Source organism: Geospiza fortis, unplaced genomic scaffold (assembly GCF_000277835.1).
Source record: "Geospiza fortis unplaced genomic scaffold, GeoFor_1.0 scaffold381, whole genome shotgun sequence".
Taxonomy (NCBI): Eukaryota; Metazoa; Chordata; class Aves; order Passeriformes; family Thraupidae; genus Geospiza; species Geospiza fortis.
In genome coordinates this window covers 1,005,765-1,028,040 of record NW_005054348.1, presented here as the reverse complement: position 1 = coordinate 1,028,040, position 22,276 = coordinate 1,005,765, and the positions used below count along the sequence as shown (strand labels likewise).

Sequence of the window (22,276 nt, the reverse complement as noted above, 5' to 3'; positions counted from 1 at the left end):
TGGCTCTTGTTGCTTTAACACCTATAGTATTGTCCTTGTGTGTCATTTTATAAGCTGTTCTATGTTTTCCTCAGTTGTGATTGTTTTCCTGGGTGAATGGTTATTTCTTCTCTTCACATGTCCCTGTACAAAGTTAACTGTATGTATTGATGTACTTGAAATAATGATGCGTTAATTGAGGGCTTTTTAGTATACTGTTTCCTGTGGTGGGGGAAAAAAAAGGCTTGAAGCTTTATTCATTTGGATATTAGTTGTTTAACAAGAAATTAACTGAAGGGCCTAATTCAGTAAAGCATTTTGGCACTTGGTCTTAATTCATTATATATATATTGCTTTATTTTGTCAAAGGAGACACTTCTACTTGGTGTCAGCAGCAGAAAGATAATTAATCCTCAAATATTTCAGTCTAAATGGTTCTTGAGAGTGCATATAGCTGTAAATTTCATGGGTTGTTTTAGAATATTTTAAAATCAAATCGTTTATTTGAGGACTTATTTTCATAACTGATTAAATCTCATTCTATATTTTAAGTACCTTCTTTTGTGATGAATGAGAACCAAATTGATCCAGCCCTAACCTTTGTACGTGACACAGCCTCCATGCCCAGTGAAGTCAAAAAAGAATGTAAATCAGGGATTATTTGTAAAATGTTGCCAAGCTCATGCTGCCATATTTATAAATCAAAAGTTAAGTTTTGTAATTGAATTTTTTTTATAACCAAATAACTATCTGCCAAGCACAAGTCATAGGTGCTTCAGATAGATTGGTGGTTATAAATTTTCTCTCCCCTTCTCTCTTTCTTAATATCAATTATGGAGATTTTCTTCAGGGGCTCTGTGATGTTAATTGACAGACTGTGATAACCTGCTTCCATCTGGCCTTTCTGCAGGAGAAAAGGTGATGCAGGATGATGAGTTCACCTGTGACCTCTTCCGCTTCCTCCAGTTGCTTTGTGAAGGACACAATTCAGGTTTGTGGGCAGGCAAAATCCAGGTGACAGTAACTGATGATAAAAGCTCTTAATTGTTGGAGGTTATGGCAGCCTTCATAGAAGATTATGAAAGGTGGAATAGCTGCTAGACTGTACACAAAGAGAAAATCTTTAAGTGGAATTAAGTTGCCAGTGTTTCTTAACAGCCCTAATTTTATAGATAAGATAATTGTTTCCAAAACAATGAGTTTTGGATCTTGACCTACTAGGAAAGTTAAATTTACATAGGAAAATATATGTGCTTTGTAACTTCTAGACATGGAAGATTCAGAGAAAAATATAAGAGGAAGTTGTATTGATTGTCCTTTGGCATGTGTCTGCTTTCTGGTGCACGCTGTTTCTCACTAATGTCAGTTTGAATTGTATGTGAAGTTACAAGGTACACAATACCTTTCTTGAAGAAGTGACATATCTTTTAAATATAGAAGAACACATTACAAGTGCATAATTTAATTTTTTTTATCATTAAGTATATTCCCATGTGTTCTCTCTGTCATTCTTAAGAAATGAAAAGAGAAAGAAAGGGTTATTTTTCCTTTTTAGGCATTAGACATATTTCTGACTTAGTTATCAGGATTTGTAAAATTATTTGATTTAATTTTACTTAACAAAATATATTCTAAGTATAATTGCATTGATATTGATGTAGTTCTAGTCATAAATAGATTAAAGTAAAACCAAGTTAGGTTTTACAGGTGAAATATATAGACAAGGTTCTGGCTTCAGAAGTTCACTGGTATGTGATCTCTGCAGTAAGATGTCAAAACTCTTACAATGATTTATTGACAAAAACAAACAAACAAACAACCCAACTAAAAAAAAACAAAAAACACCAAAGAAAGAGAAGAAAACCCAATCCATGTCTCTAAGCTAAACTTTTCTAGACCATCATACACCAGAATTAATTTTCAGAAGTGTTTCAAAACTTAAACAAATTTAAATTAAACTTTTATTTGAATTTTTAGATTTTCAGAATTACCTGAGAACTCAAACTGGTAACAACACAACTGTTAATATTATAATTTCTACTGTGGATTACTTATTGAGAGTTCAGGTAAGTGATTTATATACTGAGTATGTAGATGAAAATATTACTTACTTCTATACAAGTTTTATTACAGGAGCACATTTATTTGTCATCATACTTATTCTGGTTCTTGTAGCCCAAGCTGATGAGAGAGGCTGAAATTCTCTAGTGGTTGTAGTTCTTTAAGAATTGCTACTTTGTTCAGGGAGAGTGAAAGGCGGCATACGTGTGAAAGACTGGTTCCAGCCTTTATCTGCAGGAATGGGATGGAGGCTGTTAACCAAGGAGAGCAGCAGAAGATGGGGCCATGCTCAGTGGGTCCCTGAGCACAGGTGTTGACTGAAATTACCCTTGAATGAGAAGCTTTTTGTATTGCTCAAGTTCAGTTTCGGCCAGCTGCTTTTTTATCCATATTCTGATTTAGGCTGAGCACTGGCTGCTCTGTGAATGAGTGCTCATGTGCTAGACTGGAGTGAAGCATAAGAATAGCACATTTTCTAAGAAGGGAAAAAAAAAAAGGAAAAGGAAAAGAAAAACTGCAGAAGGCAGTGTGTTAAAAACCTTTTCAGTAATCTATTTTTAACTATCTCTCAAATCCTTTTAATATGAAAACATTTCATTGTCACAGGACTGTAGAAATTAAAGAAAAAAATCTGTTTTATATCCAGATTGCAGCATGTGAATGGTGTGAAAACATATTTTGTTATAAATGTTCATAATTTTTAACTATAATTGTCTTCTTTCTAAAAATCACTGCACATGATGATATATTATGGTTTGGTTTTTTTTAAATATTTATCTAGTTAAGTTCCCTTTAGCCATTCATTTATTTACTCTGAGAATTCCAGACTTTGAAAATTCTTTTTCTTTTTTTTGTTTACACTGCTGCTTTTGTCAACATTCAACATTGTTTTCTATCTTTATGCACTCTGTAGAAGTTGTGGAGACAATACAATGATTTTCATTCCATTGCTTACTTTGTTGAAAATTTAATAAGCTTGCCTTTGGGGAAGATGGAGAGAGGAATCATGCACACAAAGCAACATTTGCTCCCACTATTGACTAGGTGTCAAGCAGGCAGTATAAAGAGACATTGTTTAATGAACAGCATGCAGCATGGCAGTACTACTGAGCACTCCCTTTCAGAATGCAGGTGGTTGTATTTCTAAGATCAGCTACCAAGTCATCTAATTTTAATTTCTTTTATTTTGAGGTTTGCTGTGGGGTATTTGATTATTTCCCTGTATTTGTTTTCCTATTGATTCCCTTGAGATGAAACTACAATTCTTGAAGTAGTACTTGAGAATCGCTGGGTGGTTCATTTAAAGCCTTTATAAACTAAATATATTCTAGAACTAGAACTGTCTAACACTGTTTTTTCTTATATTGATGAATATCCAGTTGGATCCAGTTTGGCCACAGAATCTCTTTATGCTTCTCACAACTGTTTTTTCTTTAGGAGTCCATCAGTGATTTCTATTGGTATTACTCTGGGAAGGATGTTATTGATGAACAAGGACAACGAAATTTTTCCAAAGCCATCCAGGTTGCAAAGCAAGTTTTCAATACTCTCACAGAGTATATCCAGGTAAATTAATATCCTCAGAATGTTATGACCTTGAAAGACAAATCATCATACATTTAGCATGAAAATATAAAGTAGCTAGCTATAACATAGAAATATAATATAGATGCATTTATTCTTCAACGTTATTTTAGTGCGTTTGTTTGTATATGAAGCTGAAGAATGAAATATATGTATATAAATGTCACTACCCTTTAGAATTTTCTTTAGGTATTTTTTAGCACTGTGCTCTACAATATGCTGGGGGGAAAATCAGGAAACTCATTCTCTAATACCTTATGTGAATTTTTCTTTAACCTTCTCTCAGGTTTTTCCTAACTTACAGAACTACATAAAGAAGAAACGGCTTGAAGATTTGTATCCCTTCAGCACTTATTGTTTGAAGTTGCAAACAGATATGCACTTTGGGGGTCTGAATTAGTATATTGAGACTTGGCTAAAACAGACCAAGGTATTAGGCGTAATTATTAGGTTATTTTTTTTACAGTCAGTGGTGTTATTAAATACATAATTCTAGATATGTTTAATAATTCATAGGAGTTTCTAAAGGACAATCCTAAGCTATGCACTTATGTGTATTTCTTCCTCTTTTTGTTGAATTTCTTGCAAACAAACATTGGTTTTCTTTTTTCTTTTTTTTTTTTAATGTTGCCTGAACAACAGGGACCTTGTACTGGTAATCAGCAAAGTCTGGCACACAGCAGGCTGTGGGATGCTGTAGTTGGTTTCCTTCATGTGTTTGCCCACATGCAGATGAAGCTCTCTCAGGTATCTTTTTGGTTTACTTTTTCCTTTGTAAGTCACTAGCATTTTTGTACAGGAGAAACATTAATAACAAGAGTTGGTAGGAAAAATAGAAGGCAGAGATGATAGAATACAATAAAATTGAGGGAGAATATTTTAAAACTAGAATGGGTGTGAATAGCAGACCTGTAATGGGATCACTGGCCACAGGTACAAAGCAGATTAGATCAAACTGCAAACAAAGTATACCGCTGATATTTAAAAAGAACTCTCAGTTTCGGTCTTTTATACCAAAATTCTCTCACAGTGTTTTCTGCAGTTTCCTTTCATGCAGGACCCATCATGTTCATTGATGGCTCCTGCACTGAACCCTGGTTCATCATTATTAAACCCTAGTTCAACACGTCATATAAACTTTTTTCGTATAAACCTTTTTCACTCTTATAATGAGTGAGACCTTATAATGAGTGAATTTCTTTTGGATGTGAGTGCTTATTTCATAAGCTGTAGAAAGAGTGAAGGGGACTGGCAGAAACACTTATTTAGAGTGTGAAATTGAGGTGCAAGGAATCCTATCCTTAAGCAGTGCAATTTTCAACTTCTTAAATTTTTAAAAGAATTACACATTTTAATTGAATGCACTGATTCTGATTTTTTGCATAATTTAATATGTTGAGAGAAAAATGTCATAAGCTTGTGAAAGTGTTATTTAGAAATACAGCTCTGAAGTCTCTGAGGTTTTAGATTTCATTATTTATCTTCAGAGGTGTCCATGTAAGTGTTCTTTGCATAAATTGAAGTAGTCTTGATCGAATTATTTTTCTCCCTGCCCTTGGAACTTTATGGATGAAAGTAGGCTGCTTGCTGACACTTGTGGACTTTGAGCTACAGATACACTTCTCATTCTTTATGGCTACATAGAAGTCTTCTTCCCACAAATGGCATCACAGTCAAACATGATTTTCAAGATAAATGCACTGAATTTCTCCTGAAGTGCATTTAAAAGTGCCTGTAGGTACTGTTCTGGTTTTGAAACACCATTGTTACTTAAAGAATTTTTAAGTAGTCAGTATTTGGGTAGGCCACAGTGAAGGGTATTGTGCTTCTTCCTGTTCCACTAAAGCAAACTGGAAAGAGATATTTAAGTAGTTACTGACAGTAAGGCAAACATGTGGTAGCTATGTGTTGCTTATGAAATAAGATGTGGCTATTGGCAAGATTTGCTTTTACAGTAATGACAAGTTTGTAGTCTCTGCTGTGCCCAGAGTGGCTTCACAGCATCTTTGATTACTGAATCTAGAAAATAATGATACTCATACTGCCTCTTCAAAGATAGCCCAGCAGCTGTGCACAACAGGAGTGTGGACTTACTCCCGATGTTCTGTGGGATGACAGAAACACAGAGTACTCCAAGTATATCATTCCAAATGTATCGTTATAAAATGATACATTTGGAATGATATACTTGGAGTATAGTGATGGTGTCTTTCTCTTGCTTGGAGATCAAGCTTTTGGCTTTTGGAAGCTCTTTGTAGGGTCTAGCAGGAAATACCAGAATAGTTATGGGCTCCTTTGTTCGTTTATATTTATTACAAGAATATATCAATATATTTTTCAGATTCTGTTGAAATACCAGTTTTCAAAAGTGTTGAGTGTGGCTAAGTGGAGTTATAAGGAGTTGCCATATGGCTTTTGTCCGTAAGAGGGGCTTGCCTAGACTGAATACTTGTGTTTTGTTTTCAGGCATGAGTTTCTGGAGAACTTTTGGAGAACATTTGAAGCAAGATTTTAACAGGAGCAAAATTAAACCACTGTTTTGTTTGGGTTTTGCAGTTTGGTTTTATTGGTTTTTTTTGCATTTTAATTCTCTATCTTGTACCAGGAAGCAACAATGTGATAATAGTAATACTTCTTAAGAATCTAAGGTAGAAAAAGAAAGTACAATTTCAATCCAAATGAACAAAGATAATCCGGGTTGTAAATAAATTTTGTAGTTAAATTTTTTGTAATGCCAACTTACAGGGCCAATCAATTAAAAATTTTGTTATTTCCAAATTATGCAGTTTTCAATCCAGGATCCAAATTGTCATTGTTGATGGTGGAGTGGGTGCTTTAGACAATGTTTATTATAAAAGATTTTTATTTGAGTCTGAAGAACAGAAAGAAAATCTTTTTGTATTTAAACTCCTTCACAGAAAGGGGATTAAATGAAAGTAAACCCTTCTTTATTTTCAGATTTTTTTAACAATTTAAATTTTAAGAATTACAGAGGTGTGATTAAATCAATGTCCTGTGAGTTTTAATGATGATAAATTTATAAAACATGAGTTAGTTATTAAGAAAATTGAATGGACAGATCTTAACCAGAATTACTTACTACATAGTATAAAAACTGAAACCACTGGTCAACTATAACACTAATTGTCAAAGCACACCATATGAAAGCAATTTTGTTAAAGCAATTATATGCAAGCCAGCAGAAGAAATATTACATGGAATTGAATGAATCTTATCACACTTCATTTTGTGATGTACTTCTTCCTCTTTCTCTCAATCATTGTAAAGTAACTGCGGAGAGGTGTCCCAAATCCAAGGGAGAAATGCCATGTACATCAAGTTTGTGGAAGAATCTAACTGTATGAAAGTGGCCTGGGTTTTTTATAGCAGAAAGAAGTTGGCTGGCAGTCATAGGCCTCTAGGTCAGTTCAGCAGCTTATCTGTCAAGTCTGACTTCAAAGGGGCAGGTGTGTGTTTAAAGATGGCAAGCCAGACCAGCCTTTTAGCATATTCAATACTAAGAAACAGCGCTATGGTAGCTCACCACAGATGGCTTGCACTGCTTTATCTTCTGACTGCGTTCCAGGCCAAGCAGATAAGCTTTATCAAGGCAAAGCATCCTGCCACAGCCATAAAGTACCTTGAGTTTGTTGTACCACTCACTGAAGTCCAGCATTGCTCAAGTATTTGTTATCAATGGCATGATACAGCAGTATCATGCCATTGATAACAAGTACTTGACACCGTACAGTATCAGCAATTTCTTCCTACTGAGGAAGAAATTAAGTAGTTGAATAATTCTATCCAGACAGACTCTGGGCAAGTGATATAATAAACTTGGTAAACCCAATGAGATAAGAGGTGGCTAAAAAAAAATCAATTTGAAATCAAATGCATGTCTGAGGAACTACTAATGGAACTTTAGCAAGAAATATTTTAACATTTTATTTCAACTTTTCTTTTTCCCTGCAAAAAGTTCAGTGGCCTATAATGAAATTGCTCATTTTGAATAATTTTATACTTTGAGCTCTATGTGCTACTGCTGTTGCTGTTTTCACAATTTTCCATGGCTGTAAACCTGATGACACCAAAAGTGACAATATTTTAGTTGACACGGAACATTACAGAAGCACCATCTGTGACCTTGACATACCCAGTTATTGCTTTAAATCTTTTATCACGTTCAGTTTTGTCTTTATTAAATTACTCTTTCTAAACAGATGATGGTGTAAATATACTGTGAGGAGTTAAGCAACTAAGTATATTTTCACTGTATTACCATTTTTGACACTTCTAGCTTCTTAATTTCTAAGTTTGCTTTTTACAAGGTGAAATATGCATGCACATAAATAAATGTCAAAGAAAGCAATATATCATTTATATTTATATACTGTTTTGTTGTTTAGGATTCCAGTCAAATTGAACTATTGAAAGAATTAATGGATCTTCAGAAAGATATGGTTGTCATGTTGCTGTCTATGCTGGAAGGTAGTAAAAATGTGAAATCTCTTTCGTAGTTGTTCTAGCAAAGTTTTTACCTTCGTAATTTTCTTAATTTGAGAGATAGTGCTCTATATTTCTTTGCATTTTTAATTTTCATGTCTCAATAGTGAGAAGACTTTTCAGGTCTGAAAGTAAATGCGAGATTTAAGTAGGGTAGTTGACATAGGTTATATTGATTCTGAGTGCCAGAACTTTATAAAATCCAGAGGAGCTAGCAGAAGTTTTGGTTGTTTTTTTTTTTGTTGTTGTTGTTGTTTTTTGGTTTTTTGGTTTTTTTTTGGTTGTTTTTTTTTTTTTTTTTTTTTTTTTGTTGTTTTGTTTTTTAGGGTTTTTTTTTGGTTTTTTTTTTTGGGAGGGGTTTGTTTTTTTTCTGTGAACTTGACTTATTTTTTGGGTTAGATGAAGAGGTTTTTTACATTTAAGTTGAAATCCGGAGTTCTGGGGATGAACGTGTTTGTTGGTCATTTTATTAACAACCTTAATATATTGTGTTTATTTTAGTAGTGATCTTATCCATAAAGAACAGGTTTTATTCATCTACTGAAGGTCCTGAAATTTTGATTCCCCAGGCTTTAGGCTCATAGAAGGTTACTGAAAAGCAAAGTTCGTAGTACTGTAGGCTGTGCTCGGTAAGGAACCTACTGAGCTGCTCATCTAAATAATAGTGAACTAGTGACATTAGATCTGTCTGTGCTGCACTATAGGGAAATTTATAATATGCTACCCCACTTTTAGTACTGCATTAAATGTATGATCTCTCTCTACGGGCCTTGTTGATTCTTACTTTCTGTAATAGCAAACACTTAATAACATTTTTTTCCAAGTCTTAGGGTAGAGTTAATAGTAAAAGACTCCAGATTTTGTAGCTAGCTTTCTCATGTAAGTGTTTTATCCAATAATTTATCTCTTACTCTTTGATTGCTTCACTAATCATTTTAATACACTTTTCTTTGCCAAAATATTTGCTGATATTATGTCTAATATCCTGTCATTACCTCTAGGTAATGTTGTGAATGGAACTATTGGAAAGCAGATGGTCGATATGCTTGTGGAATCGTCAAACAATGTAGAGATGATTCTGAAATTTTTTGACATGTTCTTAAAATTGAAAGATTTGACTTCCTCTGATGCATTCAAAGAATATGACCCTGATGGTAAAGGGATAATTTCGAAGAGGGATTTTCACAGGGCAATGGAAAGCCATAAGCACTACACTCAGTCTGAAACGGAGTTTCTGCTGTCATGTGCTGAGACAGATGAGAATGAGACTTTGGACTATGAGGAGTTTGTGAAACGATTCCACGAGCCTGCAAAAGACATTGGTTTCAATGTCGCTGTTCTCCTGACCAACCTGTCAGAGCACATGCCCCATGATACGCGCTTGCAGACTTTCCTGGAGCTCTCAGAGAGTGTGCTGAATTACTTTCAGCCTTTCCTTGGACGTATAGAAATCATGGGCAGTGCAAAGCGCATTGAACGAGTTTATTTTGAAATAAGTGAGTCAAGTCGGACTCAGTGGGAAAAACCTCAGGTAAAAGAGTCAAAAAGACAGTTTATATTTGATGTTGTGAACGAAGGTGGGGAGAAAGAAAAGATGGAGCTTTTTGTTAACTTCTGTGAGGATACCATCTTTGAAATGCAACTGGCTGCCCAGATCTCTGAGTCAGATCTGAACGAAAGGTCATCTAATAAAGAGGAGAATGAGAAAGATAATCCTGAGGAAGAAGATCCTAGAATGGGTTTCTTCTCTCTCGTGACCATGAAGTCAGCTTTAGTAGCTCTCAAGTATAATTTAATGACTCTTATGAAAATGCTCAGCATGAAGAGTCTAAAGAAACAAATGAAAAAAGTGAAGAAAATGACCATGAAGGACATGGTCATGGCTTTGTTTTCTTCCTACTGGAGCGTTTTGGTGGGCTTACTACATTTTGCTTGTAGTGTTGTCCGGGGCTTTTTTCGCATCATATGCAGTTTGCTGCTTGGAGGAAGCCTAGTAGAAGGAGCTAAGAAAATCAAGGTGGCTGAACTGTTGGCTAATATGCCAGATCCCACTCAGGATGAAGTGCGTGGGGAAGAAGAAGAAGGGGAGAGGAAACCAACAGAAGCTGCATTGCCTGCAGAAGACTTGACGGATCTGCAGACTCTAACAGAAGAGAGTGATCTACTCTCAGATATATTTGGTTTGGATTTGAAACGAGAAGGTGGACAGTATAAATTGATCCCTCACAATCCAAATGCTGGTTTGAGTGATTTACTGAGCACTCCCTCCTTAGCCCCAGTGCCTGAGGTACAGGAAAAAATCCAGGTAATTGTATCTTTTATTTCTGATATCTGTTTCTCTCTGTCATATATTAAATGTAGTCTTGAAATAAAACTTGCATCTTTGTTTTTCTGGGTTTTCTGACTTTTTTTTAAAGAACCATGTATAATTACTGGTGTTTACTCTTTCTGATGTCTCAAACTTGAATTTCCACAGCCTTCTCTAAGGACACAATGTTTTGGACTGCTTTTAATTCAGTGTTAAAGTGACTCTCTTTATTAATGTAAATCAAATTATCATCTTTTTTCAAGTTTCCCATTGTTTAACAAAAAACCCAAAACCCCCTAACATTCTGCATTCTGGGTATTCTTTTAACTAACTGTACTGTATAATAATATTTACACATAGTTTTTAATCTTGGTTTTCTGTAGGAGAAGGTGAAAGAAGATGAAAAGGAAGAGAAAGAAGAAACAAAATCAGAACCTGAAAAAGCTGAGTATGTATTACTTTAACCTCTGATCCTACAAAAAAAAAGTGTTTTGTTTTACTGAAAAAAACCCTCAGGTTCATTTGTACTCCTTTGCCTTTAATTTTCTGTCAATTCTCATTCCACTTAGGCTGGGGTGTTTTTTTAAACAATTCTCCTCATCTGTGCACATTTGCAAGGAAATGCCCTATAAGCACCACTCTGATTCTATAATTTCCCTTCCCAGAAGCATCCTTTGTAATGTCCATTTAATTTCTATTTAATTTCTTTTAGAATGTGCTTAGTTTATATTTTTTTTTTCCTTGGCAAATCTTAAAACTGGAAAAAAAAATTTTTGAAAACTTTCTAAGAGCACCTGAGTTCCAGAGACCTGCTATCCATCAGTGATAGAGACTGAATCTGCTTTACTCTCTCCCATTTGCTATGACATGTTCTGAGTTATTTGCATTTTGCAAAACCTTAACATTCCAGTACAATTTTAATGAATTACAGAGTAATCTCACATCTTTATGAAGATATTTGATCAATAATAATTTAAACCCTTTTAGGACATGTTAAAATCTAATGTTAATGCCATTAGCTCAGAATAAAATAGTGTGAATCTCCATCCCTGTATTTTATGGTTCCTGATACATGTAGATTTCTGTGTACAGTTTTTGTAGCTGATTTATCACTGTCAAAATTCTAAGAAGATCCCTTAGTCTTAAACGCTAATAATTACTGCTCTTCTGGCATGATAAGCGCTTGTCCATGACAAAACCTCTTCTTCTTAACAAGTGCAGCAAATTTCTAACTTGGCCACTAGAACTTTGTGAGGGAGAGTCTTCCTGGATTTTGAAGGTCATTCACTGTTGATTGCTCTGCTTGACTGTGTGAGTTGCAGTAATACTTGTATTCTCTGCCAAGAGTACAGTGCCTGGCACTATTAGCTGCCCTGAAGCTACTCCTGACGTGACAAACTTTCAAATGAAAGTTTATCAAATGTCTTCTAGGAAGAGGAGCCTGCTTTGGACATCAGTCATTCTGTTTGTAGATAGGAACAGAGAAATAAATAATGTAATTTAGAAGTTGCCTCTCACTCTGGTTTGGCTTCAAATAGACTTCTGTGATCTTTTCATCTATCATGCTGACATTTCAAATTAACTTCTAAGACAATTCACAGTTCTTCAGATCAAGTGTTTGGAGAAGGCAGCCTGTGAACTCTGACTTTCTCTAATGAGACAGCATGGTGATGCTCACACACCAGATGCTGACAAAATCTTACTTCATCTCCTCCTGGAGTGGGTACTTATGACTCTATCAGGTGGGCAGAAATGCAGAACATAAAACTTGAGGTTTGACTTGTGAGTGCAAGAAGAACCAAAGATTTCTGCAGCCTTTGTGGGAACTGGATTGTTTAAGTGCATGAGGTTGGAGGGGAGCTCTTAAACACATAGGCACTCATGCAGACATAGAGCTGCCCGTTTACAGACATTTTGTCACCGCAAGAATCAGTTGCACAATTATGAAGAGCCTCTGATGGCAAGGTTAGCAGATTTTTGATTACCTGCCTCTACCAGCTAGTATTCCCACTTCAGGGTGCTGAACCAGTAAGTTCATCTGTGGCCTTAACCAGACTGTCACCCTTGCCAGCACTGCGGACTGAAGAGGGATATTTGTCATGTGCATGAGCTGCATGAGTCATGGCAACTTGAGCCTCATTAAAAGATGGAATTTCAGGGTGTTTTTCACAAAAAAAGCCTATTTCAGGGTGTGATTTTAATTCAGCAATTTTATTAATTTGTTATATTATTTTGCATTTATTTGTATCCTAAGAGGAGAAGATGGAGAAAAGGAAGAGAAAACCAAGGAAGACAAAGGGAAACAGAAATTAAGACAACTGCATACGCACAGATATGGAGAACCAGAAGTTCAGGAATCAGTTTTCTGGAAGAATATCATTGCATATCAGCAGAAACTTCTTGTAAGTTGTTATCTAACTTATGTGTTTAGCTGTTGGCAGAGACATGTACCACAATATTCTAACAAAATAAAGACAAATAGCATCTGCTGGGCCACATTCTTCTATCCACCATTGTTCATAAAAAGAACAATGAAGCAAAGGTTTAATGGGAATATTAGAGAAAAGAAACACACAAATAACTTAGTATACAAGATAGTAATTCTTAGGAAGATAATTATTGTCTCAAACCTAGACATTCAGAGATGCCTGTGTATCATGGAAAACATCCATGCATTTTATGGTAGTAAAGTTCCTGAATTTTTACAGCAGCCAGTAAGACAGTAGGATTTCTCCTTCCCTGAGAGACACCCTTGGGAAATTACAAGCTCTCCTTTAAAAAGAATCAACTAAGATACAATGCTTAACCTGAAGTGAATAAGAAAAGATGTTGCAGATTTTTTTTTGTGAAATAGCAAGTCAGGATTTGTCAAGCTTTTCAAATCCTGTAGAAAATAAGACTTTATGAAAATGTAAAACTGCTTCTGAGAGTCTCTCAGTAAAAGATCAGATAATATTTGCTCCATAACTGCTTAAAATCCATTCATATTCTCTGAGGCCAGAGTGAAACACAAAGCAAAAAGAAATACACTTTTGCTATGTGTACAGTATATAATTGTGTAGGGATGGCCTACTACTAGTATGAGAGCATAGCAAAACTACAAAGCTGCAGTCAAAATCTTATTAAGAAATTGTTTAAATTTGGCTTTTGACTGAGATACATTTTTAGGCTAAAATTCTCATTGCAGTCTTGTGAATTTAGCTAATTTTTTTCTAATAGTCTCATTTTATTTTTCCCTTATAGTCATCTGTAATTAGGGCTGAAAAATGGCAGAATTCCTGTTGGAGTGTTAAAACATTCAAAATGTGTGCTGTAAAGATTTGTGTGTTGTCAGGAAGGGAGAAGGTACATTTCTGCAGTCCTTTTGATAGCATCAAAATGTCAGAAAAGCTTTCTATTCATGGTACTCAGGTCACATATGAATTTTTGCTGGCCTGGTAAAAATGCAGTTGATTTAGGAATAAAAAATATTTAAGATAAACTTATGTGCATGGTTTTTTATTTTTTTGTAAAATTAGCAATTTGCTATATGTATGAATATTGAACTACAGGGAAGATAGAGACTTCTGCATTATTGCATTACATTGTGATGTCTCCGAGTGTATTGAGAGGATAATGAAAAAGATGTGAGAGGCAATTAGAAATCCTTCATCTTTTATAAATGGAGTTAAACGAAAGGTCTTTTATTCATTATTGCACGTGTAGAGTAGGAGAGAACTTGTAGATCACTCAAAATGATTGTTGGTTTGTTTTTTTTTATATTTATATTTCTGTTAAAAAGTTCCATAAGAGAAAAAAAAACACAAAAAAACCCCTTTCAGCAGCAACTTACTAATGATGGTTGAATCTTTATTAGGCAAAGTGTATTTATGTTCTGTCCTCTTTTCAGAATTATTTTGCACGAAACTTTTACAACATGAGGATGTTGGCGTTATTTGTTGCTTTTGCCATCAACTTCATCCTTCTTTTCTATAAGGTAAATTTCAAAAAATATTACTATTTAAGTTGCACACTGTAAAGTATCTGGATTTTGTAGTCAATATGTTACAGTAAAACTGCCTAGCCTAACAGTTTAAATACCTGCTTCATCCTACCACTTCAGAAATCTAACATGGTGACAGCTGAAATGTTTGCATGAAGTGAAAATAGACTTCCAGTACATGGATAGCTGTTGACAGGGCATTGTGCTAGGACAAAGGCAGCAGGCTGAGAGGCACACCCTTGCCTCAGATGCTTAATTTCCGAGTACAGTGAACCTGCCAAGCTGAGCCTTCATAGGTAACTTGAACTAATCCATTTCAGTTGAGATGTTTTCTTGTGACATTACGCTCCCCTGAAAGGGTTTTTACAGCCAGGAGTCACATCATCTTAAGCTGCCTAAAATATCACTGATATTGTCAAGATTTTAGTAACATTAATGCAACTCTAGAGTCTTTGGACTTGAATAATTTTCTGGCAGAGAGCTGTGATGATAAAGACTACTGTCAAGCATTTCTTCTAAGAGGGCTGTGCCCTTTCTTGAATTTGAAGTGATAAAATTCATCATGGACCAGATTTGGTAACATGCACATACAATGGGAAGAAAGGAAAGAAAAAGCACATTTTTACACACTGGTGTAACAAGATGAAAAGGTCTTGCTGAGGTATTCTTTGTGGACATTTTTATGCAAAAAAAAATCTTTAAAGTTTCTTTACTGTTATATTGTCTTTGGTGTCATTTTTTCCGCTCAACAACTTAGCTTGTATTATTGTAAAGCTCCTGTCAAAAGAATACAGCTTCAATATTGTTTTAAACAGGTCTCCACATCTGCTGTAACAGAAGAAAAGGAGCTTCCTGTGGTATCTGATGGTGAAAGTACCAAGTTGAACATCCTGGAAAGTGATGATGAGAGGGTCATTGCAGTGCATTATGTCCTGGAAGAAAGCAGTGGCTACATGGAGCCCACACTGAGGATTTTGGCCATACTACACACAGTTATATCATTCTTCTGCATCATAGGGTATTATTGTTTGAAAGTAAGAAAAAAATACTCTTTTTTCTAGGTCTAAACTTTTTAATCTGTCTAGCAGTATAACTTAAAGTCAACCTGCTTAAGCAGATTGGGGCACTGTGTGAAAAAATCTGAGTTGTTAGTGTAATGTACACAGAAAGTGTGTGTTAGGTGATGTGTCTGTTCAGGAGACTGTAGGCCAGAGCCTGATTTGCAGTCAGTCAGACAGTTACAGCAGTAACCTGCTTCAGAGGCTGCTTGTGACTGCCAAAGACAAGGTGTGAGTACACATGACACAGATGACAGTTTCAGATGCTGCATTACTAGTCTGTCAATTAGGTAATTTGAAAAGAATGCAGCATTTTGGACTACTACTGCTGCATATTGTGATTCTATAAAATGCCTGCTGTTCCTCCACACGCGCTCTGCTGGTGGTGTTTTGGCAGGAGCCTAAGCATCTTTTATCGGACTATCTTGGAGAAGATCTCTATGAGGGATCTGAAAACTAAAGATGCCACTTCCATTGGCAAAATACTGATTGTGGTTTAAGAAAACCAAATTTCATAAATCTCTGGAGCTGGGAGAAGTATATCTGACATGTACTTCCCCCATTTTTACACACTTCCAGGGCAAAAGCTGTAAGTCAAAGTGCAGGATAGTGCTAAATTAAGTGGACCCTTGATATGACCCAGCTGCTCATTTGTCCTTATATCTCTATATATTAATATTTTTCTTTTCCTCTTTCAATGGCTAGTAATTTGTTCTGTGCTAAAAGACACAATCTGCATTTGCAGCTCAAGGAAATGTTCATCATGTTACTATTTTTAGTGTTGATTTTCATCTCTACTTTAAGTATGCCTACAGGTCAATAGATACTAAACCATTTCTTTGTTGCATGAGTTGCCATGCACCATGAAAGCTTAGTTTTCTGGGTTTTGAGATGTTTTCTTCTCCTGCCTCATACTTTTTTGTTTGTTTCTACAATGACCTTTTATATTACTTTTTTTTGGAACATTTATTCTCTGACTAGAAGGGAAAAACATTGTTATCAATATTTATCTTAATTAATTGACTTCTTTCCAATTCTGAAACCAAAATATGGTCCAAATATGGTTTCAGTCTCAGTTTTGGAGATCTTTAAGTCCAAAGTCTTCTCAACTGCAGGCCTGTGTGTGATAGGTTTGCTTCTAAATATCGCTTAGCATGAAATCCATTACATTTTTCTCATTTAGGGGTCTGAAAATCATGTTGGAGTTTTTTTTTATTGTATCTAATGTAATCACCATATTGCTGGAGTAGTCTTGATTTTCGTTATTACTATTTCAGTATATTCATGTCCGTGAGTATACTGAAATAGTAATAATCTTGACTATTATTGCAGTCAAGGTGGGTAATGCAAGGTGGGTGAATTTTGGGGATCTATGGAATAGTTCCAGGAAAGAGTAGGATAAAGTAAAAAAATTTACTTTTTTTTGGTACATTTCGTAGGAAAATTCACTCAACTTGGACCACTATTTACATCTGCCCTCTTGAAATGTACTTTTGAAATCATCCAGCTGATGAAAGAGGGTTGTAGATAAAGCCTGGCTAGGTGTCTCAGCTGCTGACAGTTCTTTTTTGTTGCTTACAGTCTTTGGTCTCTGCAGCAAAACACTTTGTTTCCCACTGTGAAACCTCAAAAATTCTTTAACAAATAAAATGAGCCTCTAACATCTCTGGGTATCAAAATGAAATCAAAAAATACTGTCCCAAAATAATATTTGGAACTAGAATTTTGAAGGATTAAAAAAATATTTTAAGTCTCTTTCACTTGACTACCTCTAATCCTTTTGTGGCACTGAAAAACTGTTTTTATTTGAAGGATCCCTCTTCAGGTGTTTTCACCATCTTTTTTACAACTGTTTAGCACACTGCAGTTTAATGAATCTGAATTACCTGACCCTAGTGTATAAATATAATTTCTGTGTTCTGGGGAATTGTTAAATCTTTTAATTTTTTCAAGTACTATTTTTGCTTTGTTCAGTTTTGATACTTGTTTCTTCATAACAACTGGCTTTTCTTAAAGTTTGCAGACATATCAGTGCATTTTATATAATTCCTGTTTTTTCTTTCAACTGCAGGTTCCACTGGTTATTTTTAAGAGAGAAAAGGAAGTGGCAAGGAAGTTGGAATTTGATGGGCTATATATAACTGAGCAACCATCAGAGGATGATATTAAGGGACAGTGGGATAGACTTGTAATCAACACACAGTGAGTTTTTACTTACTCTGTCTCATTATAGCCCTGTAAGTAATTGCTCTTCTGTTTCCCCAGTTACATACTTATCATCTATCTTGTCTAAAATAAACAATTATTAGATATATATTTCTATATTCTAGAAATATTGAATATTCTATATTCTATATTTCTAGAATTAGAGTTTGTAGAATATTCTATATTTCTAGAATTTGAGAATTCTCAAAAATTTTCAGGCATCTGCAATGCTACTGTTTACTGTCATTTTTACTATTACTATTTAATCTTATGCATTCTCAAGTTTTTGCCTTAAAATTTTTTCTCTTCATAAAAGAAAAAAGAAGAGGGATGGGTTTGTTTTGGCAAGGAGAGTGATGATGGTTGTGCATTGCTGTAAGTTCAAGAGTGAGCTGTGCTTTGCATCATGTATTTAAAGCTCTGTTTCTCTGCCTGGTGGGGCTGTGTGTGGGATGTAGCTGCTCTAGAATCCTGTGTGCAGGCATTGGCTCTGCTGTGCTTCTCACATTTGCATGGTAGGCTGAACACCATTTAGCAACTTTCACTCCACAGGGTTCACAAGTGACTGACTGGTGGTAGCCACCACATAGAGACTCACAGAAACAGAATTGGTATATATTTGTCTAAAATGTAATCTTGTTTATCTGTGTTTTTCAGGTCTTTTCCAAATAACTACTGGGACAAGTTTGTCAAAAGAAAGGTAGGGCTTCTTTTTAAAAAGATTCGTGAGGTTAAAATAAAATTCTAATGCATATTTCTGTTCATGTTGGGAGGAATTTGGACTACACTTCTTTGAAATATAACTTTGATTCAGTGTAGATTTCGATATTTACAATATTGAAACACACAGAATACCTTACGACATTCTTACAACTATTTTTTCTTATATATTTCAAACTTTTTCTGCATACAGATTTTGTATAAAACAGGAATTCAAATGCATTCATAAAATTACATGAAGAATTTTGTGTGTGCTTGTATGTATAATGCAAATTATGTAAAATGTCTTGTCTGTATTTATGGATTCCCCACCATTCACAGAGAATGGTGTCCCTCACCCAATAGAAGGTTAAAAAGTAATTATTAAGAAGACAGGACAAATTAAGATATTTAGGCACAAGGCATAATCAGGCATCTCTAACTCCCTGGAAGGTATATACATGCACTGACCTTTTTTGTCCCTTACCTCTCTATTTTCCCATGGTTTTTTTTTCCCCAAGTCACTTAAATCCATCCTTTTCTCCATCTTTCCTTTTTCCCTGTAACATCCAATAAAATCCCATTCATGGGATGCATAGTGTATGCATCCTTTGGCAGTAATCCTCTTAGTCTCACAGATGATCTGGAGCATTTTACCAGTAACTCATTTTGATGGGTTTCAGATTTGGGTCTGATGCTCTCCTGGGGCTGCCCTGGGAGGGACCATGCAGAGCATCCATTCACTGTGAATCCATAGTTTGGGTTCCTGCCTGCCCCTGTGCCACTGTAGTCCTCTAGGCTCCAGCATTCTTACAAATGCTATTTTGAATGTTTTCTCAGCTTGCTCTTAAGAAATAAATCTAATGCTTGTACAATAGCTTACAGTAAGAATCTTTTTAGTATGTTTGATCACAATTGAAAAAGAGGGTGTGCATGTTATTGGATGAGATTTACCCCTCCTTCACACTTTAATGCCAATCTTGCATCATACTTTTGGAAACGTGTTTTTTAATACTCTTAGCTCTTCTGCTTTGTAACAGCTTAGGTCAAGCTGACAAAAAAAAATTCCTTCGAATTGTATACTCATTTTGCTGCGGATTTTTTTTTCATATTTTAGGTTATTATACAGAGATTTCTATGTGTCTGTCTAAGCAAAGGGGAAGTGGTAGCTCTCGCAGAGTACTTGAGAAATAAAATAAAATTCTACATTGCTTCTGTCAATGTAGGTGGTCAAGGAAGGCTCAAATCAAAAGGAAAGGAGTATGGTTTTAAGCTGTGTAAAAGACTTGAGCTTTGGCTGAGGAACTGCACTGTATAATTTAACTGTCTTCAAATATACTATTTGCAATGAATGTCTTCTTTTATAGATATTTGTATTTTAATCCCCAGTCTACAAAATACATATAATGAAGCAGTGTTTCTAGGCTTGCTACAAAAAAAGCTTCTCTAGAAATCTGAAAAAATATCAATAAATATTTAAAGCCTTTCCTATTAGAAAGCTGGCAAAATACCTCTTTACCTACAGGAGTCACTGAGTTATGATCTTGTTATTAAAAAAATTTGTATTTGACTATTCTTTTCGAAATGAGAAGAGACAGATAATATTTAGGAAGGATCTGTGTGTTCAGTCAGAATGAAAGCAAGTAAATATTTATTTCCAGGAAAATTACTTATGAAACACGTTAAATTTTGTTAGAAAGAGATAGGGGCTAGTTTGAATCCACTGAAAATTGGTTTTTGCCACAACTCTATGTTCAATCTATGTTCAAGATCTTGTGATCACAATGTCATTCATAATCATGACACACTGTTTTCAGGCTCCTTATATGTTAAACCGCTTGTCTTCAGATCCAGGCCAAATATCTGCTGATCTACCCCACTAATAAATATTTTTGAATATTCCTTCTAACTTTAGGTAATGGATAAATATGGTGAGTTCTATGGCCGTGACAGGATCAGCGAATTACTAGGAATGGACAAAGCTGCTCTTGATTTTAGTGATGCTCGAGAAAAGAAGAAACCAAAAAAGGATAGCTCCTTTTCTGCTGTGTAAGCATTTGCCTACAGTTTGTTTGTAATTGGGGTTTTTATTTTGTTTCTTTTTTAAATTTTGTTGGGGATTTTTGTAAGTTAAAATCAAACATTCAAGGTTTGTCATTCAGACAAAACATCTGTTGCTCACATAAATTTGCATAAGAAATCAATTCTTATGTTGTGTGATATAGTAAATTTATTTAATTATAGACAATGTATATGCAGGATTTCTCTGTTTTTTTATGTATGAAGATTTAGTTTAGTTCACAGCAGCTGGAATACATTACATTCCCACTCTTTGGACAGTGTCATCACAGCTGGACTGGAATCTCCTTTTCAAGTTCTCGGTTCAGCTCTGCCGGAAAGAATGGGCAAAAATGGCCCTGTGTGTTCTGATCATCGGGAGATGATAAAATAAATTTAAGTGCTAGTGACCAGTAAAATCTGGGAGTTGGATGATTAATCTTCACATCCTTTTATAACTTGTTTTCCCTAAACTTTGCATTTATATATCATTTGGGAGACAGAAATGAAGAGAAGCCCCTAGACATTCAGAGTAGTAAATTGTCCTTTGTAGAACAGGCTTTTATAAAGCACTGCAAAAAGTGTTTTTTCCAGTTCTGCATTATAAAAAAGGTATTCAACTAGATAGAACATATTTAACAGATGGAATTTTAATGCTACAGAGATTCTGATTTAAGGGTTTATTTCAAGTTATCTCTAAAAACATTTTATCAATGTGGGTGCAAGGATTATGAGAAGTAGGCAGTGAGACTACTGGTAGATTAGAAGTGCATTGAAGCAAAAGCTGATTTTGTAAGGATGGCTCTTTTATCCATCTTTATAAAAGATGGATATTAATAAATCAGGAGTCTGTCTGAACAGTCAGTCGTGTGCAGTGTAAAGGCTCAGGGACTCTGTGGCATTTCAGTACGAAATAAAATCCAATATTGTGTCAGAAGTACTTTGCTGAATGCTTTCTTCCATGGTGTTTTGCTCCTGCGGGATTACAGTAGGACCCATGCTTGAGTTTAGGAAAAAACCTACTTTTATTATTGGCATAAAAAACAAAACAAAACTACTTTTCCTTCCCTGTGGGAGATATAAAAATGCTCATAGTCATATGAGGGGAAGAGCATTTAAATAATGTTTCTGTGAATAATCTTGAAAAAACAGACCAGAATGAAGCAGTTGAAGAAGGCTGATAAAATATTTAAGAATCATGTCTGAAGGATGCTTTTTTTTTAACATCTCTAATATCTCCTCCATGTTGTATACAGTAAAAAAAAATTTATGACCTCATCCATCTTTCCTGTTCTCTCTGGAGGAATCATTTCATATTCATGACACATTAATATGTTGCAGGAAAATAAAAAAACTATTATAAAAATTTGCAGAACCAGTCACATAAAAAAATATAGTCTTCAGGAAGGTTTATCCACTTTTTAACAATTTCCAAAATGAATACTAATGAACCTACTAAAACATACACATATTCCAGATTCCAAATTTGACATGTATTTACCATGCAGTGAAGAGAGAGGTGGAAAAAAGCATTGGAACTGATCTCTTGCTGCAGTACTTTGGGAAGAAAATAGAGAATGGTGCAACCTAGTGTAGGTTTCAGCTTTGGTGCTTCTGCTTCTGCCTGTGCCAGGAGGAGGTGGCACAGACTGGAAAGCTGTGTCTCACAACACAGAAGGGAAGTGTGCTGAGCAGCATTTCAACTTCAATACAATTGAACAAGTCTCCTTGACCCCTAGCTCCTACTTTTTCTTTCCTTTTCCTTTTCCCAGGAAAAATAGCCTGGATTTGCATCTGTCTTTTTGCAAGGGACTTAAAGCACCGTACTTGCAGGTGACC

The 22,276-nt window shown here is 35.2% G+C and overlaps 1 protein-coding gene across 1 annotated transcript in view; it reads left to right on the top strand.

Moving 5' to 3' along the window:
• RYR2 (ryanodine receptor 2) overlaps positions 1-22,276 on the top strand; it is a 284,661-nt gene that overhangs the window by 248,516 nt on the left and 13,869 nt on the right. The window contains exons 84-96 of the mRNA XM_031058757.1: positions 890-970; positions 1,957-2,045; positions 3,478-3,606; positions 4,267-4,371; positions 8,031-8,112; positions 9,129-10,432; positions 10,819-10,883; positions 12,690-12,837; positions 14,325-14,411; positions 15,233-15,451; positions 17,547-17,677; positions 18,338-18,380; positions 20,295-20,428. Of these exons, the coding sequence (XP_030914617.1) occupies positions 890-970; positions 1,957-2,045; positions 3,478-3,606; positions 4,267-4,371; positions 8,031-8,112; positions 9,129-10,432; positions 10,819-10,883; positions 12,690-12,837; positions 14,325-14,411; positions 15,233-15,451; positions 17,547-17,677; positions 18,338-18,380; positions 20,295-20,428 (2,617 nt within the window). The remainder of the gene's footprint in view (positions 1-889; positions 971-1,956; positions 2,046-3,477; positions 3,607-4,266; positions 4,372-8,030; positions 8,113-9,128; positions 10,433-10,818; positions 10,884-12,689; positions 12,838-14,324; positions 14,412-15,232; positions 15,452-17,546; positions 17,678-18,337; positions 18,381-20,294; positions 20,429-22,276) is intronic.